The 22,654-nt window shown below is 45.1% G+C and overlaps 2 protein-coding genes across 3 annotated transcripts; both read left to right on the top strand.

Annotated features, from left to right (window-relative positions):
* The first annotated feature begins 6,489 nt into the window (after window positions 1–6,489).
* Window positions 6,490–13,588, top strand: LOC119337370 (UDP-sugar pyrophosphorylase-like). The gene is made up of 17 exons (XM_037609493.1): window positions 6,490–6,749; window positions 7,243–7,347; window positions 7,558–7,674; window positions 7,877–8,017; window positions 8,779–8,875; window positions 9,564–9,691; window positions 9,778–9,849; window positions 9,957–10,021; window positions 10,228–10,288; window positions 10,372–10,489; window positions 10,822–10,946; window positions 11,179–11,255; window positions 11,708–11,813; window positions 11,966–12,025; window positions 12,590–12,670; window positions 12,755–12,994; window positions 13,094–13,588. Exons 1-17 carry the CDS (start codon window positions 6,633–6,635, stop codon window positions 13,259–13,261), a joined length of 1,878 nt encoding a protein of 625 aa, XP_037465390.1. The 5' UTR covers window positions 6,490–6,632; the 3' UTR covers window positions 13,262–13,588.
* A 967-nt stretch (window positions 13,589–14,555) lies between these two features.
* Window positions 14,556–17,834, top strand: LOC119341401 (eukaryotic initiation factor 4A). 2 transcript variants are annotated; one of them, XM_037613280.1, is made up of 6 exons: window positions 14,556–14,711; window positions 15,611–15,683; window positions 15,822–15,928; window positions 16,014–16,444; window positions 16,810–17,470; window positions 17,634–17,834. In XM_037613280.1, the coding sequence occupies exons 2-5, from the start codon at window positions 15,613–15,615 to the stop codon at window positions 17,443–17,445; spliced, it is 1,245 nt and encodes a 414-aa protein (XP_037469177.1). In that variant the 5' UTR covers window positions 14,556–14,711; window positions 15,611–15,612; the 3' UTR covers window positions 17,446–17,470; window positions 17,634–17,834. The 2 variants fall into 2 exon arrangements, with proteins under 2 accessions (XP_037469177.1, XP_037469176.1); XM_037613279.1 differs by having other exon boundaries at window positions 16,810–17,834.
* The last annotated feature ends 4,820 nt before the right edge of the window (window positions 17,835–22,654 follow it).

A 22,654-nucleotide genomic window follows, 5' to 3' on the forward strand; every position in this document is an offset into this window, starting at 1 on the left:
CCCCCTAGATGGGTTCTAGGGGGCCGGCCCCCTTCTCCCTCCCCCCTATAAATAGAGGGGTGAGGGGAGGGCAGCCGCACCACCATCCAAGGCGCAGCCCTCCCCTCCCCAACACCTCTCCTCCTCCGTTGTGTGCTTGGCGAAGCCCTGTCGGAGTACTGCCTCTCCACCATCACCACGCCATCGTGCTGCCGGTGGAGCTGTCTTCCTCAACCTCTCCTTTCCCCTTGCTGGATCAAGAAGGAGGAGACGTCTCCCGTACCGTACGTGTGTTGAACGCGGAGGTGCTGTCCGTTCAGCACTTGGTCATCGGTGATTCGAATCACGTCGAGTACGACTACATCATCACCTTGCAAGCTTCCGCACGCGATCTACAAGTGGTATGTAGATTCAAACTCACTCCCTCGACTCGTTGCTTAGATGAACTCATAGATGGATCTTGGTGAAACCGTAGGAAAAATTTTAATTTTCTGCAACGTTCCCCAACAATTTGACTTTCTTTCTTGGAAAGTGCTCCATGCCTTTCTTTAATGAAAATTGGAATCTAATATTCCCTTCCTTCATATTAATAATCGCACCAATCATTCTAAGGAAAGGTCTACCAAGAATAATAGGGCAAGAAAGATTGCAATCTATATCAAGAACGATAAAATCTACGGGCACCAAATTTCTATTTGCAACAATGAGAACATCATTGATACTTCCCATTGGCTTTTTAATGGTGGAATCCGCAAGGTGCAAATTTAAAGAGCAATCATCAAGATCATGGAAACCTAGAATATCACATAAAGTTTTTGGAATCATGGAAACACTATCACCCAAATCACACAAAGCAAAATACTCATGATCTTTAATTCTAATTTTTATAGTAGGTTCCCAATCATCATTAAGTTTTCTAGGTATAGAAACTTCCAAATTAAGTTTTTCATCATAAGATTGCATCAAGGCATCAACGATATGTGGAGAGTGTTCTTACATATTGACTATAAACATATGAAGGAAATATGCCCTAGAGGCAATAATAAAGTTATTATTTATTTCCTTATAATCATGATAAATGTTTATTATTCATGCTAGAATTGTATTTTCCGGAAACATAATACATGTGTGAATACATAGACAAACAGAGTGTCACTAGTATGCCTCTACTTGACTAGCTCGTTAATCAAAGATGGTTATGTTTCCTAACCATGAACAATGAGTTGTTATTTGATTAACGAGGTCACATCATTAGTAGAATGATCTGATTGACATGACCCATTCCATTAGCTTAGCACCTGATCGTTTAGTATGTTGCTATTGCTTTCTTCATGACTTATACATGTTCCTACGACTATGAGATTATGCAACTCCCGTTTACCGGAGGAACACTTTGGGTACTACCAAACGTCACAACGTAAATGGGTGATTATAAAGGAGTACTACAGGTGTCTCCAATGGTCGATGTTGGGTTGGCGTATTTCGAGATTAGGATTTGTCACTCCGATTGTCGGAGAGGTATCTCTGGGCCCTCTCGGTAATACACATCACATAAGCCTTGCAAGCATTACAACTAATATGTTAGTTGTGAGATGATGTATTACGGAACGAGTAAAGAGACTTGCCGTTAACGAGATTGAACTAGGTATTGGAACCGACGATCGAATCTCGGGCAAGTAACATACCGATGACAAAGGGAACAACGTATGTTGTTATGCGGTCTGACCGATAAAGATCTTCGTAGAATATGTAGGAGCCAATATGGGCATCCAGGTCCCGCTATTGGTTATTGACCAGAGACATGTCTCGGTCATGTCTACATTGTTCTCGAACCCGTAGGGTCCGCACGCTTAAGGTTACGATGACAGTTATATTATGAGTTTATGCATTTTGATGTACCGAAGGTTGTTCGGAGTCCCGGATGTGATCACGGACATGACGAGGAGTCTCGAAATGGTCGAGACGTAAAGATTGATATATTGGAAGCCTATGTTTGGACATCGGAAGTGTTCCGGGTGAAATCGGGATTTTACCGGGTTACCGGGAGGTTACCGGAACCCCCCGGGAGCCATATGGGCCATCATGGGCCTTAGTGGAAAGAAGAAAGGGGCAGCCCAAGGTGGCTGCGCCTCTTTCCCCTCCCCTAGTCCTATTAGGACTAGGAGAAGGTGGCCGGCCCCCCTCTCTCCCTTCCCCTCCGAGGAATCCTAGTTGGACTAGGATTGGGGGGAGGAATCCTACTCCCAGAGGGAGTAGGACTCTCCTGCGCCTCCCTCTTTGGCCGGCCAGCCTCCCCTCCTCTCCTCCTTTATATACGGAGCCAGGGGCACCTCTAAACACACAAGTTGACACAAGTTGATCCACGTGATCGATTCCTTAGCCGTGTGCGGTGCCCCCTGCCACCATATTCCTCGATAATACTGTAGCGGAGTTTAGGCGAAGCCCTGCTGCTGTAGTTCATCAAGATCGTCACCACGCCGTCGTGCTGACGAAACTCTTCCCCGACACTTTGCTGGATCGGAGTCCGGGGATCGTCATCGAGCTGAACGTGTGCTCGAACTCGGAGGTGCCGTAGTTTCGGTGCTTGATCGGTTGGATCGTGAAGACGTACGACTACTTCCTCTACGTCGTGTCATTGCTTCCGCAGTCGGTCTGCGTTGGGTACGTAGACAACACTCTCCTCTCGTTGCTATGCATCACATGATCCTGTGTGCGCGTAGGAAATTTTTTGAAATTACTACGAAACCCAACACGAACTACTGTCTAGCAATTGATAGAAAAGCGAATAATTATGAGATTATCTAGGCGTGATCATATATATAGGCATCACGTCCGTGACAAGTAGACCGACTCCTGCCTGCATCTACTACTATCACTCCACACATCGACCGACTCCTGCCTGCATCTAGAGTATTAAGTTCATAAAGAACAGAGTAACACATTAAGCAAGATGACATGATGTAGAGGGATAAACTCATGCAACATGATATAAACCCCATCTTTTTTTCCTCGATGGCAACAATATAATACGTGCCTTGCAACCCTTTCTGTCACTGGGTAAGGACACCACAAGATTGAACCCAAAGCTAAGCACTTCTCCCATGGCAAGAAAGATCAATCTAGTAGGCCAAACCAAACTGATAATTCGAAGAGACTTGCAAAGATAACTCAATCATACATAAAAGAATTCAGAGGAGATTCAAATATTTTTCATAGATAAACTTGATCACAAATCCACAATTCATCGGATCTCGACAAACACACCGCAAAAAGAGTTTACATCGAATAGATCTCCACAAGAGAGGGGGAGAACATTGTATTGAGATCCAAAAAGAGAGAAGAAGTCATCTAGCTAATAACCATGGACCCGAAGGTCTATGGTAAACTACTCACAACTCATCGGAGGAGCTATGGTGTTGATGTAGAAGCCCTCCATGGTCGATTCCCCCTCCGGCGGAGCACCGACGAAGGCTCCAAGATGGGATCTCGCGGATACAGAAAGTTACAGCGGTGGAAATTATGTTTCGGTGGCTCCCCGGATGTTTTTGGGGTACGTAGGCTTATATAGTAGGAAGAAGTACGTCGGTGGCCGCCCGAGGGGCCCACGAGATAGGGGGCGCGCTCTATAGGGGTGGGCGCGCCCTACCCTCTCGTGGCCGCCTCGGCTGCTTCTTGACTTGCACTCCAAGTCCTCTGGATCACGTTCATTTCAAAAATCACGCTCCCGAAGGTTTCATTCCGTTTGTACTCCGTTTGATATTCCTTTTCTTCGAAATACTGAAATAGGCAAAAAAGCAGCAATACGGGTTGGGCCTCCGGTTAGTAGGTTAGTCCCAAAAATGATATAAATGTGTAAAATGAAGCCCATAAACATTCAAAAGGGGTAATATAATAGCATGTAACAATCAAAAATTATAGATACGTTGGAGACGTATCATTCATCGTCATGGCTTTAGCGGTGGCGATGGTGGGGCCGACTAATAAATCTTCAGATCCTTCCCCAACGAGGCGATCCGCTTTTGGGGTGGATTTGGAAACCAGACTATTCAAGCAAGGATGGTGCGGTGGCAGCGACATCCTCGTGGTGGACCTGTGTCCTCGGGCTCCGCCGTTGCGCCGGCGTTTGCTCCGACGCCACTGTGGAGCTTGGGAGGTAGTCCAGGAGCAGATGCAGATTGTGGTCTGCATCGACGGTATCTGGAAGATGGTGGATCTGGGTTCGTGGTTCGTGGCAGGCATGTATGGTTTCCTCCTCCAACGTCTTAGTTGCACGGGGGTGCCGGATCTGAAGTTCGATGGCGTGTCCGGGGTGTTGCCCCGGTCTGATTCGTTCAACGGCAATGGCTTCGCCTTTATTGTCGAGCCACCTTGGAGGTCCGCAAAGCTGCATATCAGTGATGGAGCCGCGTCGAGCTCGGGTGTGGAGGTGATCCGTCATTTTCTTCTTTGATGGCTGCTATGGTGGTGTCAGAGGCAGGATGACGGTGTTGGTGTCAAGCTCAGAGGATTCTTCAGTCTTGTTTGTAATTTTACTTCTTGACTGGTGTTCCTGTGTGCAAAGGCTAGCGTTCTGTTATCTTTTTAGTTTTGTCAGGTCGGTATGTACGTGGCTTGTATTACAATCCTTATGATATAAATAAGACACTTATTACCATGCAAAAAAAAACTTTAAGTTGTCTTTCATTTCCTTTATTTTTCTTAGTGATAATTGTCCTCTATAAAGATGATTTCTACGTGGATCAGCAACATGCCACTGCTTAGAAATGATAGCCAAGGACATGTATACTGCATTGTGGGTCGGCTATAGTTAACGGATCGCCGATCTCGCGTCTCCTGTTAGTTTTTAGTTTTTAGGAGAAGCGAAATTGGGAAATACATTTCTAATTTATGAATTAATAATTTCAATCACCTACAAAAAAAAGAATTAATAATTTCAATAATACACACACTTTCAAACTCATCGCCATATGGTTTAATTCAACGAGGCCTAAGGTTCAATTCAATTTTTTTTTGCGAGGAAGGTTCAATTGAATTAAAACAAAGGGAGGGGGAGCAACTAATTAACGAGCGCTCCTTCGGGAGCCTCGCAACGATCAGCGCCACTTGGCGCGCTCATAGCCATTCGCCACGTGTCGCGTTCTGGGCGCTTCCTCCGGATTTTGTATTTTTTATTTTTACGCACACGTTTTCGGCTTTTTAAAAGGTTTTTTTTCGGTTTTTTTGACGTTTTGGTTTTCTACCGGTCTTCCCTAGCTTTTCGACCAATTATTTTTTTCGAAAAAAAAATTTTTTTTCCGCAAAAAAATGCAGTTTTTTTTCCGCGAGAGGCACGGGCGTGCCTCTTTCGGAAAGGAAAAAAAACGCGTTTTCTGTTTTCTTTTCTTTCGCGAGAGGCACGGTTTTGCTTCTGCCAGAGGCACAATTGTGCTTTCACAAGAAGCATGGGCGTGCCTCTTTCAGAAAGGGAAAAAACGCGTTTTCTATTTTTCTTTCTTTCGTGAGAGGCACGATTTTGCTTCCGCCAGAGGCACGGTTGTGCTTTCGCGAGAGGCACAGACGTGCCTCTTTCGGAAAGGAAAAAAAACGCGTATTCTATTTTTTTCTTTCGCGAGCGGCACGGTTTTGCTTTCGTCAGAGGCACGGTTGTGCTTTCGCGAGAGGCACGGGCGTGCCTCTTTCGGAAAGGAAAAAAAAGGCGTTTTCTATCTTTTTTTCTTTCACGAGAGGCACGGTTTTGCTTTCGCGAGAGGCACGGGCGTGCCTTTTTCGAAAAAGGAAAAATAACTCGTTTTCTGTTTTTTTTTCTTTCGCGAGAGGCATGGTTTTGCTTCCGCCAAAGGCACGGTTGTGCCTCTTTCGGAAAGGGAAAAAACCCCGTGTTTCCGGTTCGGTTTTTTCGTGAAAAAAAATTCGTCAAAACCTAAAAACATGGGATCTAGTTTTGAAGATGTCGACGCGAGGAATCCAATGGCGAAAGCGGTTCGAGATTTGGACGCACGGTTTAAGAGATAAAACATTTTAAATAAACAAATCTACGAAAAAAGGGAAAACTTCCAGGTTGCGACAAGTGGCGCACCTGGGGAAGTTGGAGTGATCTCCACAAGGAGTACTCCTTAATTAGTGATTTCAAAGGGAGGAAGGCCTAAGGTTCAATTTCAATAAGACTGCCTGGGCTGGCCCATCTGGCGATCCACACGCGCACGTAACCTGGCTCGCACGACGCAAACGACCAGGCGCTCTCGCTCGGGTTACTCAAAAAAAAAAAAAAGGCGCTCTCGCTCGGGCTCCGCCGCGCCGCCACCCAGCCGACGCCACCGCACCGCACCGCACCGCAGTTCTTGGAGGAGAGATCAGCCTCCACGCCGGTCGCCGTCCACTCCCTGAGACTCCCCTCGAACCCAGCAGACTCCAGAGTCCACGCCCACTGACGCCCCGGCCCCGCCCATCCCATCCCATCATCAAATCGAGGAGGCCGCCTCCCTGTCCATCTCTATCTCTTGAATAAAAGTCGCGATCCTTCCGACGGAACCGACGCCACCGCAGCACAGCATCAAACGGTTTCCCCCGTGGCCCTCCTTCTCCTTCTCCTTCCAACGGGAACACACGAGCACAAACCGCCGCATCTTCCTCTCCCATCTCAACTCCCTCCTCCCATGGCCTCCGGCGTCCACGCGGCGGCGGAGGGCGTCGCCGCGCTCGGGATCTCCGCCGAGTGGGCCGAGCCCTGCCCCGCGCTGCGCCGGAACCTGCACCTCCTCTCCCACGACCAGGTAACCATCCCACCCCGCCGCATCTTCTACCACTCATTCGTGCTCAGTACAAGCACTAGTAGTTCGTAGTAGCACATGCGCTAGTCGTACTATGCTCCGGCCGTTCGTTCCGAAATCAGTTTTTCTTTCTTTTGGGCGGCGGTGCTCGCGAAAATTCATAGGATTTGGCGCAGTATCTTACAGTATAATTTAGCGCTGGCTGGTACGGCCTAGTTCCCTCACGTGCTGGTGGTGATGGTGATGGCTTGCTGTTGCCCACTCAAAGCCGCTCCTGCAAGTTAAAGGCCTCTTACAAAGTGCGATTTTGTCCTTGCTGTACTTCACCCTGCACTACCGAATCTGAGCATTGACTCGACAGAACGTACAGTACACACTTCGATTTTGCGCGTAAAGAAGTTGATAAATTTTTATAGGAACTGCAATGGGCCATTCACATTGTTTGGGTTTGAGTTCTCTGTAATACCTTTTCTTTTTGCCTCCTTGGTGATTCCAGGTTGAGCTTGCGAAGATGCTGCTGAATAAAGGTCAGGGGCACTTGTTTGAAAACTGGCCAGAGCCAGGTGTCGACGATGACAAGAAGAAAAGCTTCTTTGATCAGGTGTGTCTTTGACTGTATATCCATCAAGTTTTTCAATATTTATGCTACCTGTATGTGCATAGTTATCATGGACCCATGAAATATCCTAGCCACATGTGAACATGTCTGTTACTAGCTTTCTGTTCTATTGGAAGTCAACGAATTTCATATGGCAGAATTGGTGCAAAGTTAAAGATTGTTCGTTTCCTTCTAAAAGTTCTCATTGCCTAGGTTTCCCGACTTAACTCAAGCTATCCTGGTGGGCTGGCAGCATACATCCAGAATGCCAAAAAGCTTTTAGCAGATTCCAAGGCAGGACAAAATCCATATGATGGTTTCACACCTTCTGTAAGTCTTGCCATGCACCGTTTTCTCATGAATTCGTTGGGTTGCTTCAAACGCGCTTTCTTGTGTTGTTGTGATGTAAATTTTCAGTTCCGAATGACTCAAGAACTGCTTCCTTTTTCCTACTCTGAACCATTGTGTACTGACATGCCTCTTTATTATCTGAAAGTAGGACACGGTGTTTAACAGATGAACTGTTTTTCAGGTTCCGTCAGGGGAAGCATTGACTTTTGGTGATGAAAACTTTGTGTCACTGGAAGCAGCTGGGGTAAAAGAAGCACGCAATGCTGCATTTGTTCTTGTAGCTGGTGGTCTTGGTGAAAGACTTGGTTACAAAGGAATTAAGGTAATGTGGCTTGAGTTCCTGATAGTATACTTGCAGCCAAGACTTGGAAAGTCTGTCATGTTGATGTATCACAGTTGAAATTTTGTGTTCCTGATTTGCAAGGGTAGCAGGTATATACATCAATTAGCTCTTCAGAATCATGCTTTAGAGCATCCATTTCCCTAGGTGTTAAGCAGACGTTAAAGGCAGAGAAACTGGCTAGCACCAATGCTAAGGGATGCAAGAATAGGTGCTAAGAGAAAAAAAGCTTAGCATCAACGCTACGCCAAATAAATTACTTTTAATTAGCTTATCTATATGAAATTGTAATTTAAATGACTAAACTGAAATAACTTAGCATTGGTGCTATGGGATGTGGTAGAAAAAACTTCCATAAGTGTATACAGAGAAATCTGTATCCACCTTGGCACTTAATTTAGAGAAAAAATTGGGATGTGGGTGCTCTTAGCAGATATATTGTTTTGCGGTCATGCAGCTGTGGTACTGATCGTGTTATTTTATTAGAATATTTCCACTTTCACACACTATGTGCTACAACACATTTTTATCATTTGTTGGATAGCAGTATCGCACATCGTGCCAAACACAGAACTTTTTGCTTTTGGACTGTACATCAGGTGATTTGTGTAGGTCTTATTTCATCCTGTAATTACAATTTGAACACGTAACATATTCCCTATGGAAATCTGTTATTTTGTTGGGTGACATTGACATCAAGCAAACTTCTGAAAGTACCTTTTGTTAACTATTTCATCGCACAGGTAGCACTCCCCAGGGAAACAACCACTGGGAAATGTTTTCTTCAACATTACATAGAGTCTATTCTGGCTTTACAAGAGGCGAGCTGCAAAATGGAGGGTATGTAGACTATGATGCTTGCCATTGTTGATTAGTTTTCTCACCAATACTTCGTATACTTCCTATGATACTTGTCACTGTTGATCATTTCGCTTTAGTTTAACATTTTCCTGAAATGAACTACCATTCTGTAGAACGATGATCTTTGTATTGTTTTCATTACTATGGTTTCTGTTGGTTGGTGTGGCTTCCCGGATGGGCTGACTTGAGCCCGTAGAAGTAGCTTGAATGTAAAAAAAAGGGATGTTGTTCAAATATATATCACTTAGTATGTGAGGCTGAGGTACATGATTGGATTGGTACTGCTAATTTCATACTGCCTCCGATCCATAATAAGTGTCACAGTTTTTAGTTAACCCTTATTTTGGATCGGAGGAAGTATTATTTACTTATATAGACCAAACAAATTGAAGACCTGAATCAGATAAGTTAAACCAGTTTTGTTTGGTCTCTGGTTTCTAAATTCAGTCTGCACATTGATAGAATGCAATTCTACCTCTCCTTTTCACAACCTGACAGATCTTTAGATAACATGTTGGATAAACGTATATTGTGGTTTCTTGTGAATGGCTCATCCAGCATGATTTTAATTGTTTATTTTAATTATTTCAAAATTCTCGAATTTAGGGCCTGAAGAAAATCCAGACATTGCTTTAATTGATTAATATTTCATTCTTTGAGTATGCAGGCGAATGCCATACGAAGATCCCATTTGCTATTATGACTTCCGATGATACAAATGCACTGACCATCAAGCTTTTGGAATCAAACTCGTATTTTGGAATGGAACCATCACAAGTGAAAATTCTAAAGCAGGTGGCCTTTTCTTCCATGAGCTTCTTAGGGGCCAAAAACATACACAGCTGTTACTTTTGGTGCTGACTAATGCTGATTTGTTTTAGGAAAAAGTGGCATGTCTAGCTGACAATGATGCAAGGCTTGCATTAGATCCAAATGACAAGTACAAGATTCAGGTTGCTAATTTAATATGATCGCTTATACTGGGGTTTAAAATGTATTATTGTTGTTTTCATCTTCTCGAGTTTGCACTTCTCTTACTTCTAGTTTTGTGATTCGACAGACAAAGCCACATGGGCATGGAGATGTTCATTCCCTTCTTTATTCAAGTGGATTACTCGAGCAATGGTATGCCTGTTGGTTCAAGAACTGGATGTATTTTTTCGTTGAACAAACTTTCTGAATGAGACAAGTTGCCTTTTTGAAGGCAATTACGCGTAACTGTTATCATTGATTCATTTGAAATAGTTTAGTAAAGTAATCAATCAAACTTCAACCCTGCACAAGAAATTATTAGGATCTTTTTTTTATAATACTTCACATTCTATTGACAGGAAGAATACAGGACGGAGATGGGTCCTCTTTTTCCAGGACACAAATGGATTGCTCTTTAATGTTTGTACACTGCCTTTTTCTACTGTATTATAATTAGGAATACTGTAGAGAGCCAGGAACTTAGTTCTACCATCTTTTTGTAGGCAATACCATCAGCATTAGGTGTCAGTGCGACCAAGGGCTACAATGTTAATTCTCTTGCAGTTCCTCGAAAGGCAAAGGAAGCCATTGGTGGAATAACCAAACTTACTCATGCTGATGGTAAATTTGCCACTTTCACCATATATATATTTTTACTGACTTTCACCATATTTTTTTTTACTGACTTTCACCATATTTAATGGGTATAACATATATAGAAAATTTGATGCTTTTCTGACAACTGGGTCAATAATATTATGAATCAATAGTGATTACAGATTATATCAGTAATCAACAAAAAGTATCATTATATTTGTCCAAAATATCTATGTGATCCCTATTCTTCAGCTTGTTCTGTGCTGCCATCTAACATATCAATTCTGACGGAAGAATGCATTTTCATGTGTATTTATGTTCTGTTAAATTTGTCTTGGAACCCTTCTTATATGTAGGTAGAACAATGGTGATCAATGTGGAGTACAATCAGCTTGATCCACTCCTTCGTGCAACTGGGCATCCTGATGGAGACGCAAATTGTGAAACAGGCTATTCTCCATACCCTGGAAATATAAACCAGGTAATATTGTAAACAGATATATTAGAACAGTAGGGATGTGTCAACTTCCAAATGATCCTTTGTTCAACAGGTCTTAAACACTGAAAATTTGGTGCTTAACATGGCCTGTTTATTTAATATCATCAGTGTGATCTTTTAGTCTAATATCAATATTTTGTTGTCAGTTTTAGAATGCATATTGTCTTGGAGCTTCACCTTTTTGTAATGCTAACTTTATGCCGCCCTTTTGCAGCTGATACTCGAGCTTGGACCATACATTGAGGAGCTCAAGAAAACACATGGCGCCATTTCTGAATTTGTAAATCCAAAGTAAGTATGCTGCCATGTGCTGCCTCCAAGGACGTATTTTACAATGCTATTAGGGCGACAAGTATGTGTCCAATTTCCATTCAGTGGTGTAAGTTCTTTCTGTCAGTGGTCATTTAAGGTTGGGAGAATGAACTTGCTCTTTGTTTTGCTCTTTCTTTCTTTAACCCAATTTATTGGCGAATGTTCTTCTTTAATTTTACTTTATGCAGCTCTTTTTATAAAAATAGTTCTTTTTGTTGGTGTTGACTTCAATAGTGTACATAAAGATAACATGTGTTTTTGTAGTATCTTTGTAGATGCACCATTGATTAAAAGTTTATAACTAATCTCACAAGCACAGTATACTAGTCTTAATGCCATTCATATGTCCCGTGATATTGTGAGTTTTGTTGACCACAACTTTGTGTATCTTATACTAACTTTATTATACTTTTGTCATTTTATTAATATAGGTATACTGACTCTACCAAGACAGCATTTAAATCCTCCACTCGTCTTGAGTGCATGATGCAAGACTATCCGAAAACACTACCTCCAACGGCAAAAGTTGGGTTTACGGTAAGAAACAACATATCTTCTCATCATACTATGGTCCTTACATTGATCATGTTAGTAATCTGGTTATAATTCAGATGCAAAAGAAAAAAAGTTTTCTCTCTGGGTGCATGTTTCACATCCCTTACTGTCATTCTTTGCCATTTTTAATGTAGGTGATTGATGCTTGGCTTGCATATGCTCCTGTAAAGAACAATCCTGAAGATGCAGCTAAAGTATGATTTTGGCCCTTCCTGACACTGAAATTTATATACTGCGTGTTGCATCTGTACTTTTGAACTTGCATATGAAGAATTTATGCTTGGTAAGAAGAGTGTTTCTGGGTTTGCTCTTAGTCTATGCTCAGTTGATGAATTATGATCGAGGTTGAAGTGTGTATGCTAATAGACATGTTAGTTGACAGTATTGAATTATCCTTGTTGTGACACTCCGAGAACCAAAGTTTCTCTGCACTTTTGAACTTGCACATGAAGCATTTATGACTGATAGGACGAAGACTTGCTCTGAATTTATCTGCTTGCATTGATGAATGATGATCCTGATTAAAGTATGTATCTCAATATCCATGTTAGTTGTCAGTATCGATATTGCCTCGTCGCGACACGTTGATAACTAAAGTTCCTCTTCACGCTTTGATGGTGCCATCTGTATTTCATAAGCACATTTATGTCACTATCCTCAGTTAAAAGTTAGCTAGAGGCTGCTATCTTTAATTATAAAGATATCGTGCAAGAGTCGTAGTTCGATTTCTAAGCCGTCTCTGATACACCTTTTTGTAGGTTCCAAAAGGCAATCCTTTTCATAGTGCAACCTCAGGAGAGATGGCAATTTACAGGGCAAACAGCCTCATTTTAAGAAAGGTGATGACATTACTAGGCACTTGCTCGTCAGCTTGTTTGCGTTCCAGCTCAACAAGCTCCTTTCCACACCCTTTCTTTTTCCAGGCCGGTGCACAGATATCTGACCCTGTAGTCAGCACTTTCAATGGTCAAGAGGTAGAGGTCTGGCCACGCGTGACCTGGAGCCCGAGGTGGGGTCTTACGTTCAAGGACGTCAAGCAAAAGGTGCACGGCAACTCTTCAGTTTCTCAGAGATCGGTTCTGGTCATCAATGGCCGGAATGTCGTCATCGACGGTCTTTCCTTGGACGGCGCTCTTATTGTCAACTCGGTCGACGAAGCAGAGGTAAGACGGTAACACTGTTAACCTAGAGAACTACCAATTTTTTCTATGTGGTTACCGTCATCCTAACCATGAATTCTTTGGTGTTGTGCTTGTTGGCAGGTCAAAGTCACGGGTCAGGTGGAAAACAAAGGCTGGATCATCCAGCATGTCGACCACAGGGACACCTCGGAGAAGGAAGAGACGAGGATCCGCGGGTTCAAGTTTGAGAAGGTTGAGCAGCTGGAGGTGAACTACACCGAGCCGGGAAAGCATTGCCTGAGCCCATGAAGGGGCATGGATGGCTGGTGGTTGACATGGTCCCTCTGCCAATTTGCAGCTGGGAATAGTAAGTACATTACATTGTCCTCCCAGAATTGGGTGGCCTTCATTATTAGTGTCATGTGATAATAGCAATAAGCTGGAGCCATTTCTTTGCCTTCCAATGTAATACTGTACTAATAAGAGCAAAGCTGCTTCAGCAACCAGGCAGTCACCGACTCACCGTTGCTCATGTAAATTTGTATGGATATTTATTTATAGTCGTCGTTCGTTTCTTCTTCTTTATGTAAAGTAAACAATGTTGATATTTCATATTGGGGTTTGAGGCTGGTATACTCAACTCTTTGCACCGAAGAGAACAAAATCGCTGAGGTTGTTGATCTTGCTTCCAAGCATGGTGGCCCTCTCCGCGGCGTGCATAATTGATATTTTCTTCTTTATTTTTTTGTAAAGTTTGTGGGATATTTATGTGTTAAGAAAGTCTTACACTATGGGACGGAGGGAGTATGTGTTTCTTGGCGATTTTGATGCTTAATAAGATATTAAGATGGCAAGGGAGGGAGATATGTGGCTGTGCCATGCCCATGGAAAAGAGCTGGGCTTTTTCTTGATAAAGAATAGGAAAAGCTGGATGAGGACCATGCCTGCTTGCCATTGCCGTTGTCCCCTTTGTAGATTAGATTCTTATAAAGCATCAGCCTCTTAAGTCCACACGATCAGATCACCATTTTTGTCCCCTAAAGGAAAATGAGATCGCTGCTGTACCTTCTTTAATATTTGCGCACAGACTCGGCGGTGGTACACGTGTTATGAATTTGGGATTTTGCCATCCAGAAATGCTGGCAAGCATTGGAAGCAATAATAATTGAGAGGAAGAGACGAGTCATGGCAAAGATAGTCGTGCACGACTGCCGGATTGGGTAGCTGTCAGCATTTTGGAAACAAATAATTGGCCCCGAACCAGGCACCATGTAGTACACCATACATAAATCTCAACCAAGAGATATACAGAAAGGAAACCTTCTTAATTTTATACCTATTGCAAAAAAAAAATGCAAAACACCAAACGAAGAACATGACAGAAGAAAAAAAAACTTATTAAAAAGGAGGAGAATAATAAAAAACAAAAAGAAAACAAACTAGACAAACAGGCAGTGCGACTTCCTGCTACCTAGAGCGGCACGGGCCGGGGCAGGCCCTAGGGAGGAGCCCATGAGCGGCCCGGTGAGGGGGCAGAAACCCTACCCCCTCCCGTCCTCGCCTCGCTTCACTACGCCCCCAGGGACCCCTTAAAAGGCGGCTCTCCCCGCCGCCGCCCAAACCCTCTGTTTTTCTCTCTCCTGCCAATCCCCTCATCGCCTCCGCTCCCACGCCGCCGAATCCGAGACCTGATCTCGGATTCACCGCAGCGCGACCAAACCCTCAGGCGATCCCCGGCACCTCCTCCCCGACGCTTCAGGTCCAATCCCACTCTCCCTCTCTCTCCCCCGGTGCCGTGTCTCGCTTCTCTTCGTCGCCGTGGCCGCCGCGCCGCGCCGATCTGTGCGTGCGGGTGATTTTTGTCGGATTGGGCGGATCTGGGTCGCTGTAGGGCTGGATCTGCGTCGGTTCGGTGGGCGAAGCTAGGTTTTCTGCGGCGGAGGCCGCGGTTTTAGGGTTAAGCTGTTTGTTGACGCCGGTACGGGTTCCCTGCAGCCGATAGGATCGGTAGCTTTCGCTGTTTCGGCTGATGATATGTTCTGTTATGCAGGATTCTATTTATTTTGGTCGCGATGCGCTTTAGCTGTTGAGTTATTGATTTGTTATTACTCTGCGAGAAAGCTTGTGTATGTAGCTGTATCCGGCTTATATGGAGCTGTACTTAGTGGTGCTGCCCTGTGTTTTGGTGCTCGGTTTGCTGGATGAGCTTGTGTGCTCACTTAGCTGAAATTGTGTGTGGTAGCTGTGAGGGCAGTTGTAGTTGGCAAGCTCTGCCTAGTTATATCGAGCACGAGAGGAAATGGTTACGTTTAGTTATTCTACTGTTGCTTCTCTTGACAATCTGCAAGGAAGTGTCAAGGGCAAGTTTTTGGCCTGTGTCTCTCATCTGTTGCATATGAATTCTTTTCTGGTTTGTATAAGTTTGCAATCGATTCAGTGATATTAACTGGGTTCTGTGTAGACCTGTCCATACACACAGTGATTTATATGGAGTAGTATCAGATGTTTTCGTTTCTCTTGACCATCCTGTTGATGTTATCTTCATACACTACAATGTGTTTTCTGATTTCCTGTTGTTAATTAAGCTTCAACGTGTTTTATTGCACCTCTCTTTTCACCTTGTTTGTTTTGAGCTAACACACTTTGTTTCCGCTACAGCCATGGCAGGAATGGCACCGGAAGGTTCCCAGTTTGACGCTAAGAACTATGATTCTAAGATGCAGGAGCTCCTGTAAGTAATCTAAACATTCTTTTGTTTTATAGCTGCTCATTGTTATGAGCTGCATGCCATTTAACCAAGTTGCAACCCTGTTTTTGCTGTTCGATTTGTGTATTATCTTCTTACCTATACTCCTTAAATCTTATACAGGAACCAAGGTGAGACTGAGGAGTTCTTCACCTCTTATGATGAAGTTCATGAGAGCTTTGATGACATGGGTCTCCAAGAGAACCTCCTCAGAGGAATTTATGCTTATGGTACTGTGCCTGTTGTGTTTTATTGTTTTGTCCTACTTCATTGGTATTCTTCATCTCTCATGAACATTGTTTGTTCTGCCTACAGGTTTTGAGAAGCCTTCTGCCATCCAGCAAAGGGGAATCGTTCCTTTCTGCAAGGGGCTTGATGTTATCCAGCAAGCACAATCTGGAACAGGAAAGACTGCTACTTTCTGTTCTGGAATCCTCCAACAGCTTGACTATGGTTTGGTTGAGTGCCAGGCCTTGGTCCTTGCTCCCACCCGTGAGCTTGCACAGCAGATTGAGAAGGTCATGCGTGCACTTGGTGACTACTTGGGTGTGAAGGTTCATGCATGTGTTGGAGGAACCTCAGTTCGTGAGGACCAAAGGATTCTTGCAAGTGGAGTGCATGTCGTTGTTGGTACTCCTGGTCGTGTGTTTGACATGCTCCGCAGGCAGTCTCTGCGCCCTGACAACATCAAGATGTTTGTCCTCGATGAAGCTGATGAGATGCTTTCCCGTGGTTTCAAGGATCAGGTCAACACTCTTATGCTCTTAATCTATATTGTATTTCATCTGCCATACTTCACATCTTATTTATCTGACACTATCATTGCAACTAATTTAATTGAAAGGAGGCATTAAGTTAATGCTCAGTATTATGTCCCAAGTTTCCTATGCCTGTTGATATCTATGTAAACCTTATCTTAGATGATCACTAATCAGAAAAATTCTGACAAGTTAGTTATAAAATATGTTTACTGCTCTGTGTATGCTCTGTTTGTTTAAGCTGGTCCATTCTATGTTTGCTTTGTATGGTATTTGTTGTGGTTATTTTTGTTCAAATTTCTGTTCCTTATTTTAAGCTTTGGGTATTGATCTCCATTTTGTTGTACTTGCAGATTTATGACATCTTCCAGCTGCTCCCAGGGAAGATTCAAGTTGGTGTCTTCTCTGCTACCATGCCCCCTGAAGCCCTTGAGATTACCCGCAAGTTCATGAATAAGCCAGTGAGGATTCTTGTCAAGAGGGACGAGCTCACCCTTGAGGGTATCAAGCAGTTCTATGTCAATGTGGAGAAGGAAGAGTGGAAGCTCGACACACTGTGTGACCTGTACGAGACTCTTGCCATCACCCAGAGTGTCATCTTTGTGAACACCCGCCGCAAGGTGGACTGGCTCACCGACAAGATGAGGGGCAGGGACCACACAGTCTCCGCCACTCACGGAGACATGGACCAGAACACTAGGGACATCATCATGAGGGAGTTCAGATCAGGTTCTTCACGTGTGCTCATCACCACTGACCTGCTTGCTCGTGGTATTGATGTCCAGCAAGTGTCCCTGGTCATCAACTATGACCTCCCGACCCAGCCAGAGAACTACCTGCATCGCATCGGTCGTAGTGGTCGGTTTGGAAGGAAGGGTGTGGCCATCAACTTTGTGACCCGTGAAGATGAGAGGATGCTGTTTGACATCCAGAAGTTCTACAACGTGGTGATTGAAGAGCTCCCAGCCAACGTTGCCGACCTTCTGTGATCGGGCGGGCTGTCGAGAACATATGGTAAGGGGGTCCTGACAGGGCTTTGTTTTTGTTGAAGTATCACCAACTTTCTTGTCTGTGGGTGGGGGGTTCAAGTGATAAATGGTCTGCTGGGGTTCTACTTTAAAGTCGTGGTCGTGGACAATTTGGGATTTATTAAGCCATGTTTTGGGAATTTTTGTAGTTGCTAGGCTGTGGTTCTATGTGCTGAGGAGGGAGGCGCTGCTGCTCATGTTGCTGTTGCTGGAGTCCTCACTTTATTTGTTAAGACTATGTAATGACCGAATGATGTTATTTGTTTGTGTCATCCTTGACTCTTTACCTACCGCATGTAATCCTGCAATCGGTACTAGTAATGCTATCGTTATTAAAAACTGTTTACTCCTTTTTTTTAGCAATAATCTCTGCTTATTAGTCAAGGGGTAGTTATCACTTGTGATCACTCGCATATCCAGGTTGCCGTCTTAATCGGGGATCACAGGATTTGCCATCTGCAATATTTTCTGAAATTCCTATTCTCGTACTGAGTGAAACTAAGATACTGGGTGGCCTGCAAATCCTGTCAGTGTAACTTGAAAATTTTCATGCTCCCAGACTTTGGGAAAGAATAAATAGTGATGGTGAAACGTCATCTCATTTGTTGGAACGGAGCTCATCAGATCTGCTCGGTTAGCTTCGTCGCCCACTCTTTCCACGCGTCATTTTGTAAGCATCACGCATGGGAGAGGTTACAGCTAGCGCTGCTGACCCTTCCCCCACCATGACGCTGTGACCGACCACACCCATGGCTTGCTGCCCCTTGCAGAACCTCGTTGGTTGCAGGCCCGTGCTGGTTGCACCATGCAACCCTCGGATTGCTGCCCTTTGCAGAACCTCGTTGGTTGCAGCTGGGCGTTGTGCCGATTCCAGCTTTGGCCTGTGCTGGTTGCAGCATCTCGTCTTGTCCCTGCAACCCTCGGATTGCTGTCCAATGTGGAACCTCGTTGGTTGCAGCTGGGCGTTGTGCCGATTCCAGCTGGGCGTTGTGTTGATTCCAGCTTGGCCTGTGTTGGTTCCAACATCTCGGCTTGTCGCTTGCAGCTGGTTGCGGCTTGTCTTTGCAACGTTACAACATCCCCCATGGGGTAGCAGTGGTTCACGCGCTTTCCAGCAAATCTTTTCGCATAGAAAAAGCGGGGAAGACCAAAGATATTGCGCGACCAGAAAAACTCAAAAGAGAAAGAGAGGTGTGCACTGTGAAGGAAGCCCTCTGACCCACTCTTCCTTCCCCCTACCTACCCATAAGGTAAGTAGGGGCCTCGGCATCTCTATTTCCTGAGAAACCTAATAAAACTACTTCGAGAAACCTACCAATTCGAGAAACAATACAAACCTACCAATTTTTTTTACTAGCCTCCCTTTTTGGGTGGCTTCCACTGCTTGTGCGAGTGAGCAATTATATTTCGGATATCCTGGGGTTCTAAGATCTCGAGCAGAGGAATCGTTGCGGATTCCTAGCAAAATTAGTTGTTGGTTCCAGCAAAAATTGTCGCCGGTCAAAGAAAAAAGCAGCAATGTTGTGGATTCCTAGTTCCAGCAAAAAATGTCACCTTTCATAGCAAAATACATCGTCTATAACAACAAAAAGCACCATCGTGAGATTGACCTGGGCCTCTTGGGTGTTTAAGCCAGGCACATGTTGATCCCTTTAACATAAGGGGTAAGAGTCTGACGGCGTGCCAATCATCACCATTAGCCACTGGAATGTGAGGTGATATGTTACCCAGAATCTCATGTCCGATTCCATGGTACTTGTCCATCGTGTTTATCGATGAAGCATGTCGGATACATCGCTAAGGAACCTACGTCTGATGCGCGGACGGCGTCGCACATAGTCCAGGCCGGCCGCGGGATCGCTTTTCGTCGAAAGCTGGCCGGTTTGGATCCCGAGCATTCTGGCGCAGACTATGTGCATGCTGCTACTTGGTTTCTCTCAAGGAAGGGTCGCGATGTTCGGGCCATGGGGCCAACCCTCGATTCGCCTTGGGCTGATATATGGACGTGGAGATACATTAGCGGTGTTTGGCCTATGAGGATCCCCGTCGCGGCTATCTGACTTCCCGGTTTGACATGAGCATGTGCTACCCGTGTCACCGGTCGTCCGGTGTGACTCTGTTTGTGTCACTGGTCGTCTGGCGTGACTCTTGGACAGGGCCTAATTATCCCGCTAGATCATCGCCATCTTCAGATACTCCATCCCTTGCTCGAACCTTCGCTTGTCAAGATGCCCTTTTGGGAATTGTGTCATGATCAGGGCTCCTGTCACTACCTGCATATTCTTGGTCATGCATGGATCAATGGCGTTCGCCTCTTTCACCCGTCTACCTTTCATGGCTAGGGAGGCCTTGTCCTTTGCCAGCATGGTCTTTTCGATGGGATGGCAAGACCGAAACAACTCCTCACTGCGTCCAGGCCCGCCGCCCTCCTCTTAAAGCATCTCTTCTCCTTGGAAACCTTGAAGAGAGTCGACACGACTTTCACTCGAACTGCATCTTGCTCCTTGTTGAGGAAGTTCTGGATTAGGGGGTCCTTGGATAGCCGGACTATATGCTTATGCCGGACTGTTGGACTATGAAGATACAAGATTGAAGACTTCGTCCCGTGTCCGGGTGGGACTCTCCTTTGCGTGGAAGGCAAGCTTGGCGATTCGGATATGTAGATTCCCTTCTCTATAACCGACTCTGTGTAACCCTATTCTCCTCCCGTGTCTATATAAACCGGAGGGTTTAGTTCGTAGGACAAGAACAATCATAATCATAGGCTAGCTCCTAGGGTTTAGCCTCTACGATCTCGTGGTAGATCAACTCTTGTAATACTCGCATCATCAAGATCAATCAAGTAGGAAGTAGGGTATTACCTCCATAGAGAGGGCCCGAACCTGGGTAAACATTGTGTCCCCTGCCTCCTATTACCATTAGCCTTAGAAGCACAATTCGGGACCCCCTACCCGAGATCCACCGGTTTTGACACCGACACTCGTCTTTTAGGATCGCTCCATCAAGCGCTTCAATATCCCTATCGCTGAATTCTAACACCTCACTGCTTTCCTCCTAGCTTGGATCTGGCGTGTCTACCAAATAGCAGGACTCGACCGAGATTGCCTCCCATGTGTGGAGATGCACCATGGCTCGCGGTTGGTTATTAGTCAACTCGCACATCTCCTTATCATGACCATTGATACGTCTTCATTGTATCTATTTTTCCAAACTCTTTTACCCTTATTTTGGACTCTAATTTGCATGATTTGAATGAAACTAATCTGGACTGACGCTGTTTTCAACAGAATTGCCATGGTGTTGTTTTTGTGCAGAAATCAAAGTTTTTGGATCGACCTAAAAATTTATGGAGATTTTTGTGGAATAAATAAAAAAAATACTGGTGCAAGAAGTTACCAGAGCGCTCCACCCAGAGGCCAGAAGCCCTGGTGATGTAGGGTGGAAACCCTAGGGCCGATCTTTCACGATTTGGAGGGGATCCCGCGAAGAAGACGAAGAACACGAGGAGACACACGAGGGAAATCACAAGAGGAACACTCAAATCCACGAGAATCGATTACACATGTGCTAGATCCATGAACACAAAGTGGTCACAAAGATCCAAAGACAACAAAGTAAGGATACAAGTAGCTAGTTCTTCTCCAAGAGGAGTTCTTGAATCCAAGATGGATCTTCTCGTAGGTGGAGGCTTGAATCCACTTGGGGGATCTTCTCCTAGTTGGAGGGCTTGGCCTTCAATGGAGTAGGTATCAAGTGGATGAGAAAAGCTCTATCTCTCATATGAGCTAAACAAATGCTAAACCTACAAAGATGAAGGAGGAGGAGTACATATAGTCTAGGGTCACGAAAGGGTACATGGGCCTCGACCCAACACACTATGCACAAACAGGCGCCGGTCATCTGACAGCTACCGGACGTCCGGTGGCTCACGGGGGTCCGGTCGTCCGGTAGTTGTCAAACGTCTGTCATTTTGGCTCTGATCAGGCGGCGTCGAATTTCTGATGGACGTCGGACATCCGGTGGGCCAATCGTCCGGTGGACTTTGGACTTCTGACATTTTGGTTCTGTGATGGTGGCGCCAGTCGTCCAGAGGGGTTCGGCCGTCCAGGCGCTGGGAGGTGTCGGACGTCCGGCCCATGTCGGTCGTCCGTCCGCTTAGCGTGCGCAGGCTGGGGCTCGGCTGGCTGGCTGGCGCTTCCAGGCGTCAGACATCCGACAAGTCTCGGTCGTCCGGTGGTTGGAGATTTTCTGTCAGCTCCTCTTCTTGTTCCTTGTACTTGGTGTCCTCGCCGTCTTGGCCATTGGATGTAGTTGCTCCGTGGCTTCCCCCTAAGTACCTGATCACACATAGGGTATCCGCTTGAGGTAGTAGTCATGTCTTACATGAAGAATGTATAAGTTCGGAGAGGAGCGAGTTCACCTTATCTACGATAGCCTTTGCTCGAGCTCTCGTCACTGGTCCAAGTGGTGTCGTGGGAGACATAGGTAGGTACATGGGGATGACCTTAGGATGTTCCGCATCATCTCCACCCCTGGGAAAGAGCCGACCTCGGATCGAAATCTTCATCACCATGGTAGGGTGAGAGATCCTTGACGTTGAAGATATCGCTCACGTTGTACTTGTCACATGGGATGTTGATCTTGTATGCATTGTTGTTGTAGCATTCTAGAACTTTGAAGGGTCCATCAGCTTGAGGTAGAAGCTTGGACTTGCGTTCATTGGGGAAGCGTTCCTTGTGAAGGTGTAGCCACACAAGATCTTCAATGTTGAATATCATGGGTTGCTTGTTGATGTTGAGCTTGGTCGCGAGGCGTTGTACTTGGCGTTCGATGGTGTGCCTTGTATCTTCATGCATCTTCTTGAGGTAGCTCACTCGTGCACTCACTCCATGTTGATGTGCTCTTGTAGCGGTAGCGGTAAGATGTCCAATGGGGACAACCGGTTGAAGCCGTAGACGACCACAGAGGGGGACTTGCCGGTAGTAGAGTGTCTTGCGCGATTATAGGCATACTCGGTGATGGGTAAACACTCCTCCTACTCCTTGATGTTCTTCTTGATCAACACACGGAGGAGAGTGGATAGCATCCCGTTCGTGACCTCCATTTGGCCGTCGGTTTGTGGATGGAATGCCGAGGAGGACAAGAGCTTGATTTCGAGCTTGGCGCATGG

This window comes from Triticum dicoccoides, chromosome 7B, assembly GCF_002162155.2.
Source record: "Triticum dicoccoides isolate Atlit2015 ecotype Zavitan chromosome 7B, WEW_v2.0, whole genome shotgun sequence".
Taxonomy (NCBI): Eukaryota; Viridiplantae; Streptophyta; class Magnoliopsida; order Poales; family Poaceae; genus Triticum; species Triticum dicoccoides.

Bases quoted from the DNA above. Each gene is read 5' to 3' on its own strand.
- LOC119337370 (XM_037609493.1), top strand. From the start codon at position 6,633: ATGGCCTCCGGCGTCCACGCGGCGGCGGAGGGCGTCGCCGCGCTCGGG. The intron at 6,750-7,242 runs GTAACCATCCCA...TGGTGATTCCAG, and splicing joins ACCTCCTCTCCCACGACCAG to GTTGAGCTTGCGAAGATGCT. The intron at 10,947-11,178 runs GTAATATTGTAA...GCCCTTTTGCAG, and splicing joins ACCCTGGAAATATAAACCAG to CTGATACTCGAGCTTGGACC.
- LOC119341401 (XM_037613279.1), top strand. From the start codon at position 15,613: ATGGCAGGAATGGCACCGGAAGGTTCCCAGTTTGACGCTAAGAACTAT. The intron at 15,684-15,821 runs GTAAGTAATCTA...AATCTTATACAG, and splicing joins TCTAAGATGCAGGAGCTCCT to GAACCAAGGTGAGACTGAGG. The intron at 16,445-16,809 runs GTCAACACTCTT...TTGTACTTGCAG, and splicing joins CCCGTGGTTTCAAGGATCAG to ATTTATGACATCTTCCAGCT.